Source organism: Pseudophryne corroboree, chromosome 1, assembly GCF_028390025.1.
Source record: "Pseudophryne corroboree isolate aPseCor3 chromosome 1, aPseCor3.hap2, whole genome shotgun sequence".
NCBI lineage: Eukaryota > Metazoa > Chordata > Amphibia > Anura > Myobatrachidae > Pseudophryne > Pseudophryne corroboree.
Window position 1 is genome coordinate 983620696 of NC_086444.1, and position 15384 is coordinate 983636079.

General features: G+C 44.8%; 1 protein-coding gene across 4 annotated transcripts in view; it reads left to right on the plus strand.

Moving 5' to 3' along the window:
* SH3D19 (SH3 domain containing 19) overlaps positions 1 to 15384 on the plus strand; it is a 238035-nt gene that overhangs the window by 127327 nt on the left and 95324 nt on the right. For 3 of the 4 annotated variants that reach the window (XR_010177471.1, XM_063920564.1, XM_063920566.1), the window contains exons 6-7: positions 8082 to 8274; positions 12193 to 13173. Coding sequence is in view for 3 of the 4 variants with exons in the window: in XM_063920564.1 (XP_063776634.1) it covers positions 8082 to 8274; positions 12193 to 13173 (1174 nt within the window). In the remaining variant the exon portion in view is untranslated. The remainder of the gene's footprint in view (positions 1 to 8081; positions 8275 to 12192; positions 13174 to 15384) is intronic. The other variant, XM_063920565.1, reaches the window with a different exon arrangement.

Genomic DNA, 15384 nt, shown 5'->3' on the forward strand with positions numbered 1-15384 from the left:
GGGATAGACATAAGGATATTCTTACAAAGAAATAAGGATCAGATAAGGTTAGAGATAAAAATAATGTAAAAAAAAAAAAAGGGGGCAGACTAGATGGGCCAAGTGGTTCTTATCTGCCGACAAATTCTGTTTCTACAGCACACATTATAGCACACTGTATGAGCTGAAATTCACCATGTAGCACACAGTATGATCCGAAATTCACATTATAGCACAGTGAATAAGCCGAAATTCACATTGTTACACACTGAATGATCCGAAATGCACATCATAGCACGCAGAATGATCCTAAATTCACATCATAGCACGCAGAATGATCCGAAATTCACATCATAGCACGCAGAATGATCCTAAATGCACATCATAGCACGCAGAATGATCCGAAATTCACATCATAGCACACTGAATGATCCTAAATGCACATCATAGCACATTGAATGAGGCGAAAGTCACATCATAGCACACTGAATGATCCGAAATGCACATCATAGCACGCAGAATGAGGCGAAAGTCACATTATAGCACACGGTATGAGGCGAAAGTCACATTATAGCACACGGTATGAGGCGAAAGTCACATTATAGCACACGGTATGAGGAGAAAGTCACATTATAGCACACGGTATGAGGCGAAAGTCACATTATAGCACACGGTATGAGGCGAAAGTCACATTATAGCACACGGTATGAGGAGAAAGTTACATTATAGCACACGGTATGAGGCGAAAGTCACATTATAGCACACGGTATGAGGCGAAAGTCACATTATAGCACACGGTATGAGGCGAAAGTCACATTATAGCACACGGTATGAGGCGAAAGTCACATTATAGCACACGGTATGAGGAGAAAGTCACATTATAGCACACGGTATGAGGAGAAAGTCACATTATAGCACACGGTATGAGGCGAAAGTCACATTATAGCACACGGTATGAGGAGAAAGTCACATTATAGCACACGGTATGAGGAGAAAGTCACATTATAGCACACGGTATGAGGCGAAAGTCACATTATAGCACACGGTATGAGGCGAAAGTCACATTATAGCACACGGTATGAGGCGAAAGTCACATTATAGCACACGGTATGAGGAGAAAGTTACATTATAGCACACGGTATGAGGCGAAAGTCACATTATAGCACACGGTATGAGGCGAAAGTCACATTATAGCACACGGTATGAGGCGAAAGTCACATTATAGCACACGGTATGAGGCGAAAGTCACATTATAGCACACGGTATGAGGCGAAAGTCACATTATAGCACACGATATGAGGAGAAAGTCACATTATAGCACACTGTATGAGGAGAAAGTCACATTATAGCACACTGTATGAGGAGAAAGTCACATTATAGCACACTGTATGAGGAGAAAGTCACATTATAGCACACTGTATGAGGAGAAAGTCACATTATAGCACACGGTATGAGGAGAAAGTCACATTATAGCACACGGTATGAGGCGAAAGTCACATTATAGCACACTGTATGAGGAGAAAGTCACATTATAGCACATTATAGCACACTGTATGAGGAGAAAGTCACATTATAGCACACTGTATGAGGAGAAAGTCACATTATAGCACACGGTATGAGGCGAAAGTCACATTATAGCACATTATAGCACACTGTATGAGGAGAAAGTCACATTATAGCACATTATAGCACACTGTATGAGGAGAAAGTCACATTATAGCACACTGTATGAGGAGAAAGTCACATTATAGCACACGGTATGAGGCGAAAGTCACATTATAGCACACTGTATGAGGAGAAACTTAAGTCACATTATAGCACATTATAGCACACTGTATGAGGAGAAACTTAAGTCACATTATAGCACATTATAGCACACTGTATGAGGAGAAACTTAAGTCACATTATAGCACATTATAGCACACTGTATGAGGAGAAACTTAAGTCACATTATAGCACACTGTATGAGAAAGTCACACACACACCTGACAGACACACACTCACACACACACACACCTGACAGTGAATGGAGGCCGGGTCCCGCCGCGGTATTGGGAACGGGTGGAGAGCGGTGCAGCGCAGCGGGGGACGAGGAGAGAGAGAGAGAGCGTCCTGACGCGCGTACAGGAAGGAGGGGGCGTGGTCAGAACAGAGGCCGCTGTACGCTCGTCAGGACGCTCCTCTCTCTCCTCGTCCTCCGCTGCGCTGTACCGCTCTCCACCTCGTTCCCACCACCACAGCGGGACCCGGTCTCCATCACGGTGCCGGTACATGTAGGGGGGGGCGTTCGCCCTAATCGCCCCCCGCTAAATCCGCCACTGCTACAAATACACAGTATTTATCTACCCTATTAGGTGCACAGTATTTATCTGCCCTATTAGGTGCATGGGTTCACTGTGGTGTGTGTATATAGATATATATAGATATGTTTGTATATATATATTTAAGTGTGTGTGGGTATGTATATAGATATATCCATACAATACCATATATAGGGGATAAAACAAACACTTCCGCAATGTTTTCTAGAAACAGAATACCCCACCTTGCCACATAACATTTTCACCCATCTTTTCTCACAGGCTGGCCTCCATTTTGAAAAGCCAGCGGAACCTCCGAGAAACATCAGGTGCACCTTAATTAGCGGTACACTACATACAGGGCGGGGTGTTGCCTTCCCTTTATTATTCCTTGGTGTCACTAGTTACTAATGCTATTAGTAATTTGGGGAATGTGTTTAAGGCATCAGACAAATAGCGCTGCGGCTCAGTATGCTAGTAGCGGGAATCTGAACAGGGGGACCAGGGTTTGAATAAAAAGACTTTAAGGGGAGCTCCTATAGCCTAGGGCTAAGACTCCTGTCCCACAGCGCAGCGCTACTGGTTCAGGTCTCCACTGCTCCAGAAAGTTTATTTGAATCGTGTCGGTCACTACACATTATAGCGCAGACCTTACATAGGGCTGTGTTTATTTAACCCACTTTTTCTCCTTTCGTTGGTCTCACCTGGGATAGTCAAAGAATTCCCTCTTAGGTGTGAAGTATGCGGTGGAGCCATCTGCAGAGCCCTCCACGCACCTGCAGGACACTCCTGTTTGAACAGCTCAGATTATGCAGGTAATGTCACTGGTAACCAGAGACCTTGTACGTCATTTCACCTCTCCAGGTTTCTAAAGGAACCTTGCTAACATTCCAGGTTACATTACTGATGATGTCTGTTTTCTGTGGATCTGAACTAGTGTCTCAGAATATCCAGGTGCATTATACAGCAGTTCATCTGATACTGCAGGTAAAGGAGGCGGACACGTCAAGTCCATCAGGGTTCGGCGCCGATGACGAAATGACAGCGACTGGTCCAGTTTCGGATGAGCTGGGCAGGCTCCGGTAGACGGCCGGCAGACACCCGAATACACAATTTGAGGTATCAAACAATGTTTGTTTTCCTATCCTTTCCCCGCAGACGGCAGGAAATGGTATCGGTACCTCTCCAGGGTATACCCCTCGATGTATTGCCGGTCCAACAAGCTGCCGTTTTCCTGAGGCAACCTTGCTCAGGGACCCATCGAAGACATATACGGCAGCAGGGTTCTACCTTGTCCGGAGCAGGTAGGTTGTGGAACAATTGTCCTCTAGGTTACAGGATGTTTCGCATCCGGATCAATTGATACTTTGGTACGAGTCAGAATCACGATTCTGCTTTATGTTCTTTGGAGGTCTCCACGTCTGCAGTCTCGGAACCTGCATTTTCGCTTTGGGCTGTCTTAACCCGACGACCTCTGGGGCTGCGACAGTGACAGGTGAACATGAGATCCTACGGGTCTTTCCTTTCCTTTAGATTTTTACCGTGCCCTTTCAGGCTTCCGATTCCACACGGGCGATATCTCTGTCGCCAGGGGATCTCAGAAGGAAAAAAAAAAAAAAAAGCTGAAGCAGAGGCTCAGCATCCTCGGTCCAGTCTGATTTTACATCATCCTATACACACACTAAAGGTCAGACTTTCCTACCACCTGGAGGGTCCCAGGGTAGGCACAGGTCGGTGGAAGAAGGCTTGGGCGGTTACAGACTAGATTTGGGAGTACAACCGTCTCGGGAGTCCCTCGGCAGGGGCCGGCCGATTTACGATGACGAGAGTCATAATGCAGGCGGCGCTCCATATGCTTCTAACCGCAAAGGGTGTTGATCCCTGTTTTTTACATATCATTTGAATCGGGGCAGTTCTCAGGCCTTTGTTTTCTTTTCACGTTCCGAAGCCAGTTGGCTCGGCCAGGCCTATTCTGGCCTTAGAATCCTTTCAGTCTGTGATTGCTAGTTGAACAAGAAAGGGAGTTTTACGCGTCCCTTGTCTTCAGGGATGCCTGTTTACTGATTTCCGTTGGGTTTCCTCATCAGGCTTTACTCAGTCGCATTACAGGATTCTCATTTTCACTGTAAGTCCTTTTCTTTCGGTCTCTCTTCCGCTCCCACAGGGTTCAGGAAGATCACAGAATAACTCTTTTTCAAGGGGTTGACGTTGGTTCCCTAATGGGACAATCTACTGCTACTATCCCACTCTGTACATTACGTGGCTTCTGAAGATCCGATTTATGCTCCTCATAAACGTTTTCTCAACAGGGTCCGTCGGAGGATTTTTCCTTCCTCGGTACCAGGTACTCTATTTCTTCAGTCAAGCTGCGACGCAGTGAGTGGTCGCCTACATTCCCCTCTGAGCGGGGGACAACAATCTTCTTTCCAGATCAGGCCACCAGGTCAGACTCCTGGGTGAGGGAACATTCCCCGGAGTTTTGTCAGCTGGTCTGCTGTGGGCGGAGATTTCGAATCGACCTCAGGGCGTTCTGACTGACTCTTTAACCCTTTACTACTCACCGACGTGAGCTCTGGTGGCAGTAGCCGAGGATGGCCTCAGGGCTCCTGGGAGTTTCTGGTTATTCTATCCTGCCTCCTTTTCTATTTCTACCTCACTTTCGGTAACACAGGAGGAGAATATGCGTGCTAGTCCTCTCGGTGGCTCTGGTTGGGCCACCCATGACTTGAAGATACGGCTACAACTGTTGTCGGTAGAGGAGCCTTGGCTCCTATCTCGACTGGACTGTCTACTTCAACAGGGTCCTTTTCTTTGTTCAATCTTACACTGGTTTCATTTAACCGTGTGACTGTTCACGAGCCCTCAGAAGGGAGGAGTTCCCAAGTTCGGTTAGGCCTACTAGGCCCCGATTTCAGAAGTCTGTTACCTCTTCTCGCTTTTGCCACTTTTGGAAAGCTGTATGGGACATAATAAGGATAAAAGGGGGTTTTCCCCTTCTTTCAGTTACCATTCAGCCGTAATCTTTGGTTTCTCTGGGAGGTTTTGCTCCGCTGCGCTTCAAACCGCATTGACCTGAATTTTCGGTCCCTGCCTTTTTCGGTTTTCTTCCAAAAGAAATTAGCCTGGCGCCCGTAAGTTCGGGCTCTCTTTCAGGGAGTACTCTATTAGCAACTCCCCCGGCTGAGCTTCGGCCTCAGCGGTCGTTTCTCCCAAAGGGCATGTCCGTTTTTCATATAAATTTGACACTAGTGTTTTTCAGTCCTCTTTGACTGTTGTCAGGGCTCGCTGACTTTCTCTACAGAGGTCTTAGGCTATTCGACGAAGGGTTTTTTCTTCTTTATTCTGTACGATGCTCCCGTACTAAATAGCCAGGGTCCCAGCATATGCTGGGCTGTTGGATACATCTGACCATCAGACAGTCTTCTTGGCGGTTGCTCGGGAGCCTCCGTTTTCCATTTCAGCGCACTTTACGTGCGTGGTGGGACCTTCGTGGGCAGCTGCCCGTGGGGTCTCCATGAATACTTTAGGTCGGGCGGCTACTTGATCCGGCCGTCATAAGTTTGTCAAATTCTACAAGTTTGACACTTTTGCGGCCTCTGCATCTCAGTTTGGCCGAGTGGTTTTACAGAACTCTCAGCGCTCTCCCACCCGTTCTGGGAGCTCTGGGACGTCCCCATTGTAACTACGCTCCAGTGGCCCCTAGTGGATGAAAGAGAAATCAGGATTTTGGTACTTACCGATAAATCCCTTTCTCCGATTCCACAGGGGCCACTGGACGCCCGCCCAGCGCTGTTCCTCCTTGTTTTTTGCTTAACGGTTTGCAGATCACCATATGACTGCTTGTTGAGTTCGGGCTAGCCGGTTGTTTGACAGGTTCTGTTCCAGGTTTGGTTTGTGTTCTCCTGGTTTACAGGGCTTCATTAACCTCCTCTACCTTACGGTTTGTTTATTACAGCTCTCCTCGGGCACAGTTTTACGTAGACTGGCTTGGAGGGGAGATAGTAGGGGAGGAGCTAGCCACAGTGTGAGAATTTTAAAGTGCCAGCTCCCAACTACTGCCTACTATTTCCCCATTGTAACTACGCTCCAGTGGCCCCTGTGGAATCGGAGAAAGGGATTTATCGGTAAGTACCAAAATCCTGATTTCATTTACACGCAGACACATTCATGCTAGGGTTAATTTTGTTGTGAGCCAATTAACCTACCAGTATATTTTTGGAGTGTTGGAGGAAACCCACGCAAGTACGGGGAGAATATAAAAACTCCACACAGGGCCATGGTGGGAATGAACCCATGACCTCAGTGCTGTGAGGCAGTAATGCTAACCATTACACCATCCGTACTGCTCAATTTCAGAATGTACCTAGCTGTAGGCTACAGTAAGGATCATCATCATGGACGCAACAAAGTAGGGTGGACAAGGAAGTGCTAGCATGAAGGCAATGTAATATATTAGCATGATGGGTATGGAATATGGAGCCATGACGCTGTCAGGCTGGCATTATATTGTGCTAGAAATTTGAGCACATTTGTTAGACATTAGGTTATATGATGTTCTAGATTGTTTAGTGTGGCCAGTATTTAATTTATAGCCAAATTGCTCATGGTAAATTATTTTCTTGCACACCATGCTATGGGTCTAATTCAGATGCGGGGGATCTTTGAAAAGATGTTATTAGCCCCGCCTCAGGTGTTTGTACAGAGATGCTTATTGACAGAATCCCTGATCCACCACTTGCGTACAAAGATGCACCATTAGTTGCAATTATTTAGACCATCAGACCTCTGAGCAAGCCTGTTGTTGCTCAGAATGTCTACCGCAAGTAAGCCGCCAGCCTTTACAGGTGTGTATCAAGGCCATAGGAACGCAAGTGCAGTGCGACTCGGACGCATATGTAGTACAGCATTGATTGTATAACTGCACAAACATCGGTATTACAAACATTTGGTATCCACCTATGGCCCTATATTTTGTGTATATACCACATATTGGGCCTGATCCAGATTTGGTTGGAGCGGCGCCCATCGGTACATTGTGCATGCCCATGACTTGTTCTACGCATGAACTTCCGGGTACTGCCACACTGGACGCAGAGCAACGGCAGACTGAAAGTCTGCTGTCTGCTGGGGGGTGGGGAGGGTGCTTCCCAGAAGGCAGTAGCACCCCCGTTTAGGGCGTGGTAAGAGGCCAGGGATCTCCATTGTAGGACGGAGATTTCCCGGCCTCTGCGACTGGTAGCTTGCACGGCATCATGGGTACTGTAAGCCGCCCGATGATGGGAGAGAGATCCGATGCTGCATCCTAGGACACAGCTCAGGTCACTACTGTAGCAGGAGGTGTCTGTGTGTAATAGACGCCTCCCTGCTGCATCACCATACAGCGCTCTCACTGCTGCTTCCAAGGAAGTGATAGCCACTCCAACCACATCGGAATTAGGAATTGGGCCCTTTGCCCAGTAGCAGCGTTCAGTTCCATTTTTAATATATATATATGCTGAATCTTCTACTAGCACGTGTCTGTGTACACTACAGTAAGCTCTAAGAAGGCTCATAGCCAAGAGCAGCAGAGAAGGTGTTAGAAATACTCTTTATACGGTTGCTCTGGATGAAGTACTGTACCATATTGTTAATTGGTGTTTTCCTAAAGCATTAAATCACCTTTATGTTTGACTGTTCTTTTACTTACAGAAATACATTAACGTGTAGCAATAAGTCATTATCCAAATGTAATGCAGCCTAGTGCACATCATACTCCTAACATGCCCACAAACGTGGTGAATTAATTCCACTCTATCTGTGCAGCAGCCGCCGTCCTATGAACAGGTCATTAAAGAAATCAACCAAGTGCAGGTAGTCACAAGCAGTTCTAATGTGGAGCCCAGGCGGACAACAACATGTGCAACGCAGACTGACTTTCACTTGGAAGAAGATCGCACTGGGCCAGGCAATAATGTAATTCATCAGCCTGCTGTTTGTGATCAAGCCACACTTACAGGTATGCTAGCCAAAGCCTTGGTGGCTACAAATCCTCTTTCTTTTTTCCTTTTTTTTTAATTCGGGAAAAACAGTTGTTTGTTTGAAATCCAAGTATCACAAGGGATAACCGTATGCTGGTGGGGGAGATATACAGCGAATAATGACCACTGCGTACTAGTCACCATTTTCCAGGGACACTGCTGTTAGATTCTTTCATTGAATGAATGTGTATATATAAACATGTTGTAGCTGAAACACTGTACACAGGACATTATATTTAGTGAAATGATCTGATCATTGGGCCAATGCATACAGGACGCTATACATTTATTTATCCATTATCAGCTACAGTATTTATATGCAGATGTGTCCTTGCCTAGCTCTGTCTCTGTGTGACACATTCAGTAGTGTCGCGTGTCCTTGCCTAGCTCTGTCTCTGTGTGACACATTCAGTAGTGTCGCATGATGCTCTGCTCTGTTAGTGACACATCTCAAGCCAAAGTATTGTAAGTGTATTAGTGTATTTCCATGCTCCATACACCATTTTCAGTTGCAAAAAATTTGCACAAAAGTAGCAAAAGTTTAAGCAGACTATTGGCAAGAAACAGAATATTAGCAAAAAATGTAGCAAGGTACATTATATAGTAATTAGTCACGTTGCAGTCTATCCATAAAGCTGGGTGCACACGAGCCGATATTTTATCTGATTTGCCCAATTCCGACGGTTCAGAACGACAAATCGTCCAGTGTCCAGCACTATGCGCACTCCCGTGGCGTCTGTCGCATCTTCAGGTCGGCCCTACATGCTGCTCAATCTGAAGATGTGGCTGACAACCCCATGCTTTCGGATGCGACAGGGGAATGATGTATTAAGCCGTCGTTAACCAGATCATACAGTGTGTACGGACCGCATGATATATCATTCCGTCACATCTGCCGTCAGCTGGGTACACAGGTTGTCTAATATGCCCAGTTTAAGACTGACAATGCGGCTAAAAGTTGAAAATGATTTTGTCTTACATTGTTTATCATCTGTGACATAGATCACTGTATTATATTACACAATATTTACACACACTCACTAGGGAGTTTTGTTTGTTATCAGAATCCAATTAACAGTATGTTTTTGGGTTGAGGGAGGAAACTACATTACCCCATGAAAGCCCAAGCAAATACTGGGAGAACATACTGTATCAATTCCACACAGCCTTGGTTGGAAATCAATCCACGACCTCAGTGCTGTGAGGCATAATGCAAACAGTTACCCCAGCCATGCTGTCCGATGTGACCTATGTACAGTATGTGTATGGCACATTGCTCACAGGGCACTGTACTTACCCAACATGATGTAAATGCTATACGTGTATGGAAAACCATATACAGGGTACTACTATACCTACACAACATGACCTAATAGCTGGATGTGTATGGGACATTGCTCACAGGGCACTGTACTTGCTCAACATTATGTGAATGCTGGATGTGTATGGAACACTGTACAGAGGGCACTATACCTACACATGGCCTGACAGCTGGATGTGTATGGAACACAACACACAGGGCAATGTACTTACCCAACATGACCTGTTCACTTGACCTAATAAATACACTTCTGACTTTTTTATTATTATTATCCAGCCTGCTACAAAGCATGTATTGGTTCCTGGTATGATAATGTAGCCTTGGCCACGCCACATTAAGACTTTCCATTGCTGGGCCTCTTGTACAGTGTTCCACCTCCCAGCCCTCCCTGGCAGAGTCGGCCATAGGCATGGGCAAACTAGGCAATTGCCTAGGGCATTTGATATGCCTGGGGGCATCAGCAGCTTCTGCTGATTAAAATGATATGCGGCATGCCTATATTCTGTATGTAGCATTTCATATGCAGATACAGCCACAGTCTCACACAGTATATAGGCATGCTGCATATCAGTTTAATCAGCAGAAGCTGCTTGTGCATCCTAGCCACATAGCAATGCAAATAAGATGCATTTTCTTTAAACGAAAAGGTGCCGACGCTAGCATTGATGCAAGATTTGTGAGGACACATCTGTATCCAAGCAGAGGCAGAGGTCACAGTGTTAGTGGAAGTGTGAGTGCTGTGTGCATGTGAGTGGGTTGGTTGTGCAGTAGTGTTCGGAATATGTGTAAGGAGCATTATGTGTGTCATGTAAAAATGCATTAATAATGTGCAACATATGTGTGTCATTATGTGTATAAGGGCACTAATGTGCAGCAAATGTGTAGGGGGAACTATGTGTGTCATTATGTGCAGCATATGTGTAGCAGGGTACTACTGTATGTGTGTCATAATGTGCAGCAAATGTGTAGGGGGCACTATGTGTGTCATTATGTGTATAAGGGCATTAATAATGTGCGCCATATGTGTAAAGGACATTATGTGTAAAAGGGCATTAATAAAGGTTGTCATAATGTGTAAGGCGCATTATGTTTATAAGGACAATAATGTGTCTCATATGTGTAAGGGGCATTACTGTGTGGAATTGTGTATAAATGCATTACTAATGTGTGGCATTATGTGTATAAGGTGCTCTACTATGTGGCGTAGCATATAGAAAGGGCACTACTGTGTCGTCTAATGTGAATACAGAGCAATAAGGTGTGGTGTAATGTGAATAAGGAGCAATTCAGTGTGATGTAATGTGAATAAGGGGCTCTACTGTGAGGAGTAACGTTTATAAGGTAAAGTGATACTACTGTGGGATGTAATATGAATTATGGACACTATCGCAAGATAAAATGTGAATAGAGTTGCAGTACTGTGTGGCGTAATTGGAATTGGGGTTACTATTGCCATGCCCCTTCCCAGCAAGAAGATGCCCCTTTTTGGGCTGTGCGTCAAATGTGTGAACTGTTCCTATTTAAAATATAGGGGGTACAAGGACTGCTATGGGTGAGGGGTGATGGTGCTGGGAAAGAGGTGCAAGGTCAGAGGCAGAACCAGCGGTGGTGCTAGGGGGCACCAGCCAAAATCTTGCCTAGGGCATCATATTGGTTAGGGCCGGCTCTGCTCCCTGGGCCTTGTCTGCCCTGCAAATCTGCACAGTTCGGAGTGGTGGCTGACATTGGGAGAGGTGACAACCATGAATCTACCTTTACTTGATTTTCAGACTAACTAACTTAAAAAGGAGATTTTGTGGCAACAAGTAAATGTATGCTGCGTCTTTTGCAAGACGATATTTGTTTCACAGTATGCTCTTATCATCTTGCTCTGTACAAAGCCAGATGTGTTTAAGTGGAAATATTCTATTTATAGTGCGGGATTCCGTTTATAATGCCTCTTTGCACGTTAACATGAGACATGAGATTAGGATGTTTTATTTGAGTATGTAACTGTACAACTAGAATAATAGGAGTGAGAGCTGCCATGCTGCTTTAGTCTAGCTTTTCAGCAGAGCGTCTACCAGATTTTGAAGTACAGGTTGAGTATCCCTTTTCCAAAATTCAAAATCGCACATTTCTGGTTCCCCTACTGAGAAAATGACACATATATATGTATATTATATTATATCTCTATATAATATATTTATATATACACATAATATATCATTTATATGTCATTATCTCAGTAGGGGACCCAAAAATGTGGGATTTTGGATAAGGAATACTCAACCTGGATTGATATTTCTCAATTAGTATAGATATGCCAGGCCAATAATATGAACTGGAATATCTGGGAAAGCATCCAGAATATTATTTGTTGGGGGTTTTCTGTAATTTAAAATAAATAAATGACATTTAAAAAATACCCATTTCCTACCCCTCAATAAATATTTTAGCAAGTGATCCTCACTGTTGCTGTGGTGAAGGTGACACTTGATACTTAAGTTTGTGTGTAATGTAATAATTTTGTTTCCCTTTTTTTTTATTGCAAGATATATATTTTTTTGTTAAATATATTTTTTTTCATCATTAGTGCAACGGACAACAGAGAGACCCCGCCAGCCGCTAGCTTTCGTGACGAGCAATGTTCAGGACAGCAGTCTACAGATAGCAGGCAGTAACACTGCTGGGACTAGTACCCGACACGAAGACTCAAATGTCACAAGATATCCCGTTCCAAGGCCCAGGACAAAATCCAATCTTAAACCTGTAGGAAACAGTTATCTAAGTGTTTATCAAGGTAGCAGTGAAGTGTACTTCCAGCCTACATCTGAGGGAGAACTTCCACCCAATCAGACTTGTTCAAGTTTTGATGATCATTTTCTGGAGGAACTATTTGAAATGAACAATATGAGCCATGAAAGAAGCCAAAATAGTATTGTGTCAAGGATTAAAGCTTTTGAGTCTCAAGTTGACGGTCCCGAGCATCCTCGAAGACCAGAAATTGCACCACGCTCTATCAACACAAGGGGCGCTGTCATTGGTAAGCCTGCATTGGCTCCGAAACCCATATCTAACGTGACACCTGGAGAATTGGACCCTGGGAAAGATAACAAGCCAAAATTTATACCAAGGGATGGACTACAGGATACCGGTGGAACTAACAAACCAGACCTGCCAAAGAAACCAAAGCCAAGTCTCTTGAAAAACAGCAGCAGTAATGAGTTCCCCGATGTCCTTCTTGGGACTAGTTTGTCTGGAAACCATAGTAAAGATTCTGAAAGGAAGGTCCCAGTTCCTGCCCCAAGGCCTATGGTACCCAGGAAAACAGTGCAGACTGATCACCTTGCCTCAATCCCAGCAGGAGCCAAACTCCTCATCCCTGCTCCGAAATTGTCTGTAGCTTCTAAAGCCAAAGTATTTAACACAATAGAAACACCTGCAGCCCGGGGCCTTGCCCCAGTAGTGCAGAGCAAATCAATGGGTGAATTAGACTTGATCAGCTTTGATGATGATATTATAAATCCTTCTATGCCCACTCCAGATGTACCTAATGATTCAAAGGCCAATGCTGGTAAGAATAAGCATGCATCCATACTTTTTATTCTGCAAGAGCTTTATTTATTTATTTATTTATTTATTATGTCCTAGATGGTATAAAATGAAAACATTTAGATTTGTCTTAAGGCCCGTACACACTGGTCGATATATCGGCCGTTCTCCCGAACGGCCGATATATCGCGGGACCGTCGGCCAGTGTGTACGGCCGATACGTCTGATCGCCGTCTGATCTGGCCGATACGTCTGATCGCGTCGGCCCCGTAGCACAGCCGACGGCCAATATATCTACCGATATATTGGCGCGTCGCTGTGTGTGTACGGGGCGGTCGGCCGACCGCCCGTACACATGCTGCGGAGGCCGGCGGTGATTGACAGATGAATTGGGCGGGCGTAGTTCATGACGCCAGTCCCCGACGGATCGGGCAGTGTGTATGCTCAACACACTGCCCGATCCGTCCATAGATATATCTGCAGATCAATTGATCTGCAGATATATCTATTAGTGTGTACCCACCTTTATTCATGCTGTTAGCTGCGTGTCAAACACATTTTATCAAAATAACATTGGAAACAAAAATAAAGTCACTTTTTTCCTTTCTTTCCTTATTGATTTGGTGACAGTCAATTAATTTACATATGACAGTACATTTGTTCAAGAATATCCATTGAAAATGATAAAATCTATATTATATTAGGGATAGAAAACACTGAAGATTTTGTTTTGTTTCTGTAAATATGGCAACATATCTGTGAATAAGTATACCTTTGTTTACCCAATGTATAATGGAACTTTCTGTGGCCCAGTGTTGTATAGTGTAACATTCTGTGGCCCAGTGTTGTATAGTGTAATATTCTGTGGCCCTGTGTTGTATAATGTAATGTTCTGTGGCCCTGTGCTGTATAATTTACTGTTCTGTGGCCTGGTGTTGTATAATGTAACGTTCTGTGGCCCAGTGTTGTATAATGTAACGTTCTGTGGCCCAGTGTTGTTTAATGTAATGTTCTGCGGCCCAGTGTTGTGTAATGTAACGTTCTGCGGCCCACCAGGGGACACCTGTACTAGGCCCCAAGGATCAGAGGGGCCCCAATGATACGCAGCTTAGTGCCCGGAAGGGATGTAAGCCATCTTGTCCAAGTAAGGCAGCGATCTGTGGGTGGTGTGGGTGTGGTCTCAGAGTGACAGGAACCTCTCACACAGTGACTGTGTGGTACTAGTGTGCATCCACTCTTCCGAGTCCAGCTCTGTTGCAGGCATTTAAGGGACATGGCAGAAGCTCCGCTGCCAGGACTTCTGTGCCCTGCGCCGGCCTCTTCTGGTGGGGTTTGAGCACCGTATGGTACCTGCTATGTGGTGTGAGGATCTGGATACCGGGGAGTGCAACGCAGGTGTGGCTTGGTGAAGGGGGATACAAAGTTTTGGGATGGGGTGGGGAAGTTGTGAATACAGCATGGAGTTGTTAAGAGAGAAAGACTTTGGGGTGTGTGGGAGGAAGGAGAGAGGGAGACAGACTGTGGTGCGTGTGGGGGAGGAAGCAGAGATATACATATATTTATATACTGTATGTGTATAAATAAATATTCATTTATTTGTTACGTTTCTTATATAGTGCAGCAAATTTAGAATTCAGTATGTATGTATGTATATATATATATATATATATATATATATATATATATATATACACTGCTCAAAAAAATAAAGGGAACACTAAAATAACACATCCTAGATCTGAATGAATGAAATATTAAATACTTTGTTCTTTACATAGTTGAATGTGCTGACAACAAAATCACACAAATTATCAATGGAAATTAAATTTATTAACCCATGGAGGTCTGGATTTGGAGTCACCCTCAAAATTAAAGTGGAAAAACACACTACAGGCTGATCCAACTTTGATGTAATGTCCTTAAAACAAGTCAAAATGAGGCTCAGTAGTGTCTGTGGCCTCCTCGTACCTGTATGACCTCCCTACAACCCACACAAGTGGCTCAGGTAGTGCAGCTCATCCAGGATGGCACATCAATGCGAGCTGTGGCAAGAAGGTTTGCTGTGTCTGTCAGCGTAGTGTCCAGAGCATGGAGGCGCTACCAGGAGACAGGCCAGTACATCAGGAGATTTGGAGGAGGCCGTAGGGCAACAACCCAGCAGCAGGACCGCTACCTCCGCCTTTGTGCAAGGAGGAACAGGAGGAACACTGCCAGAGCCCTGCAAAATGACCTC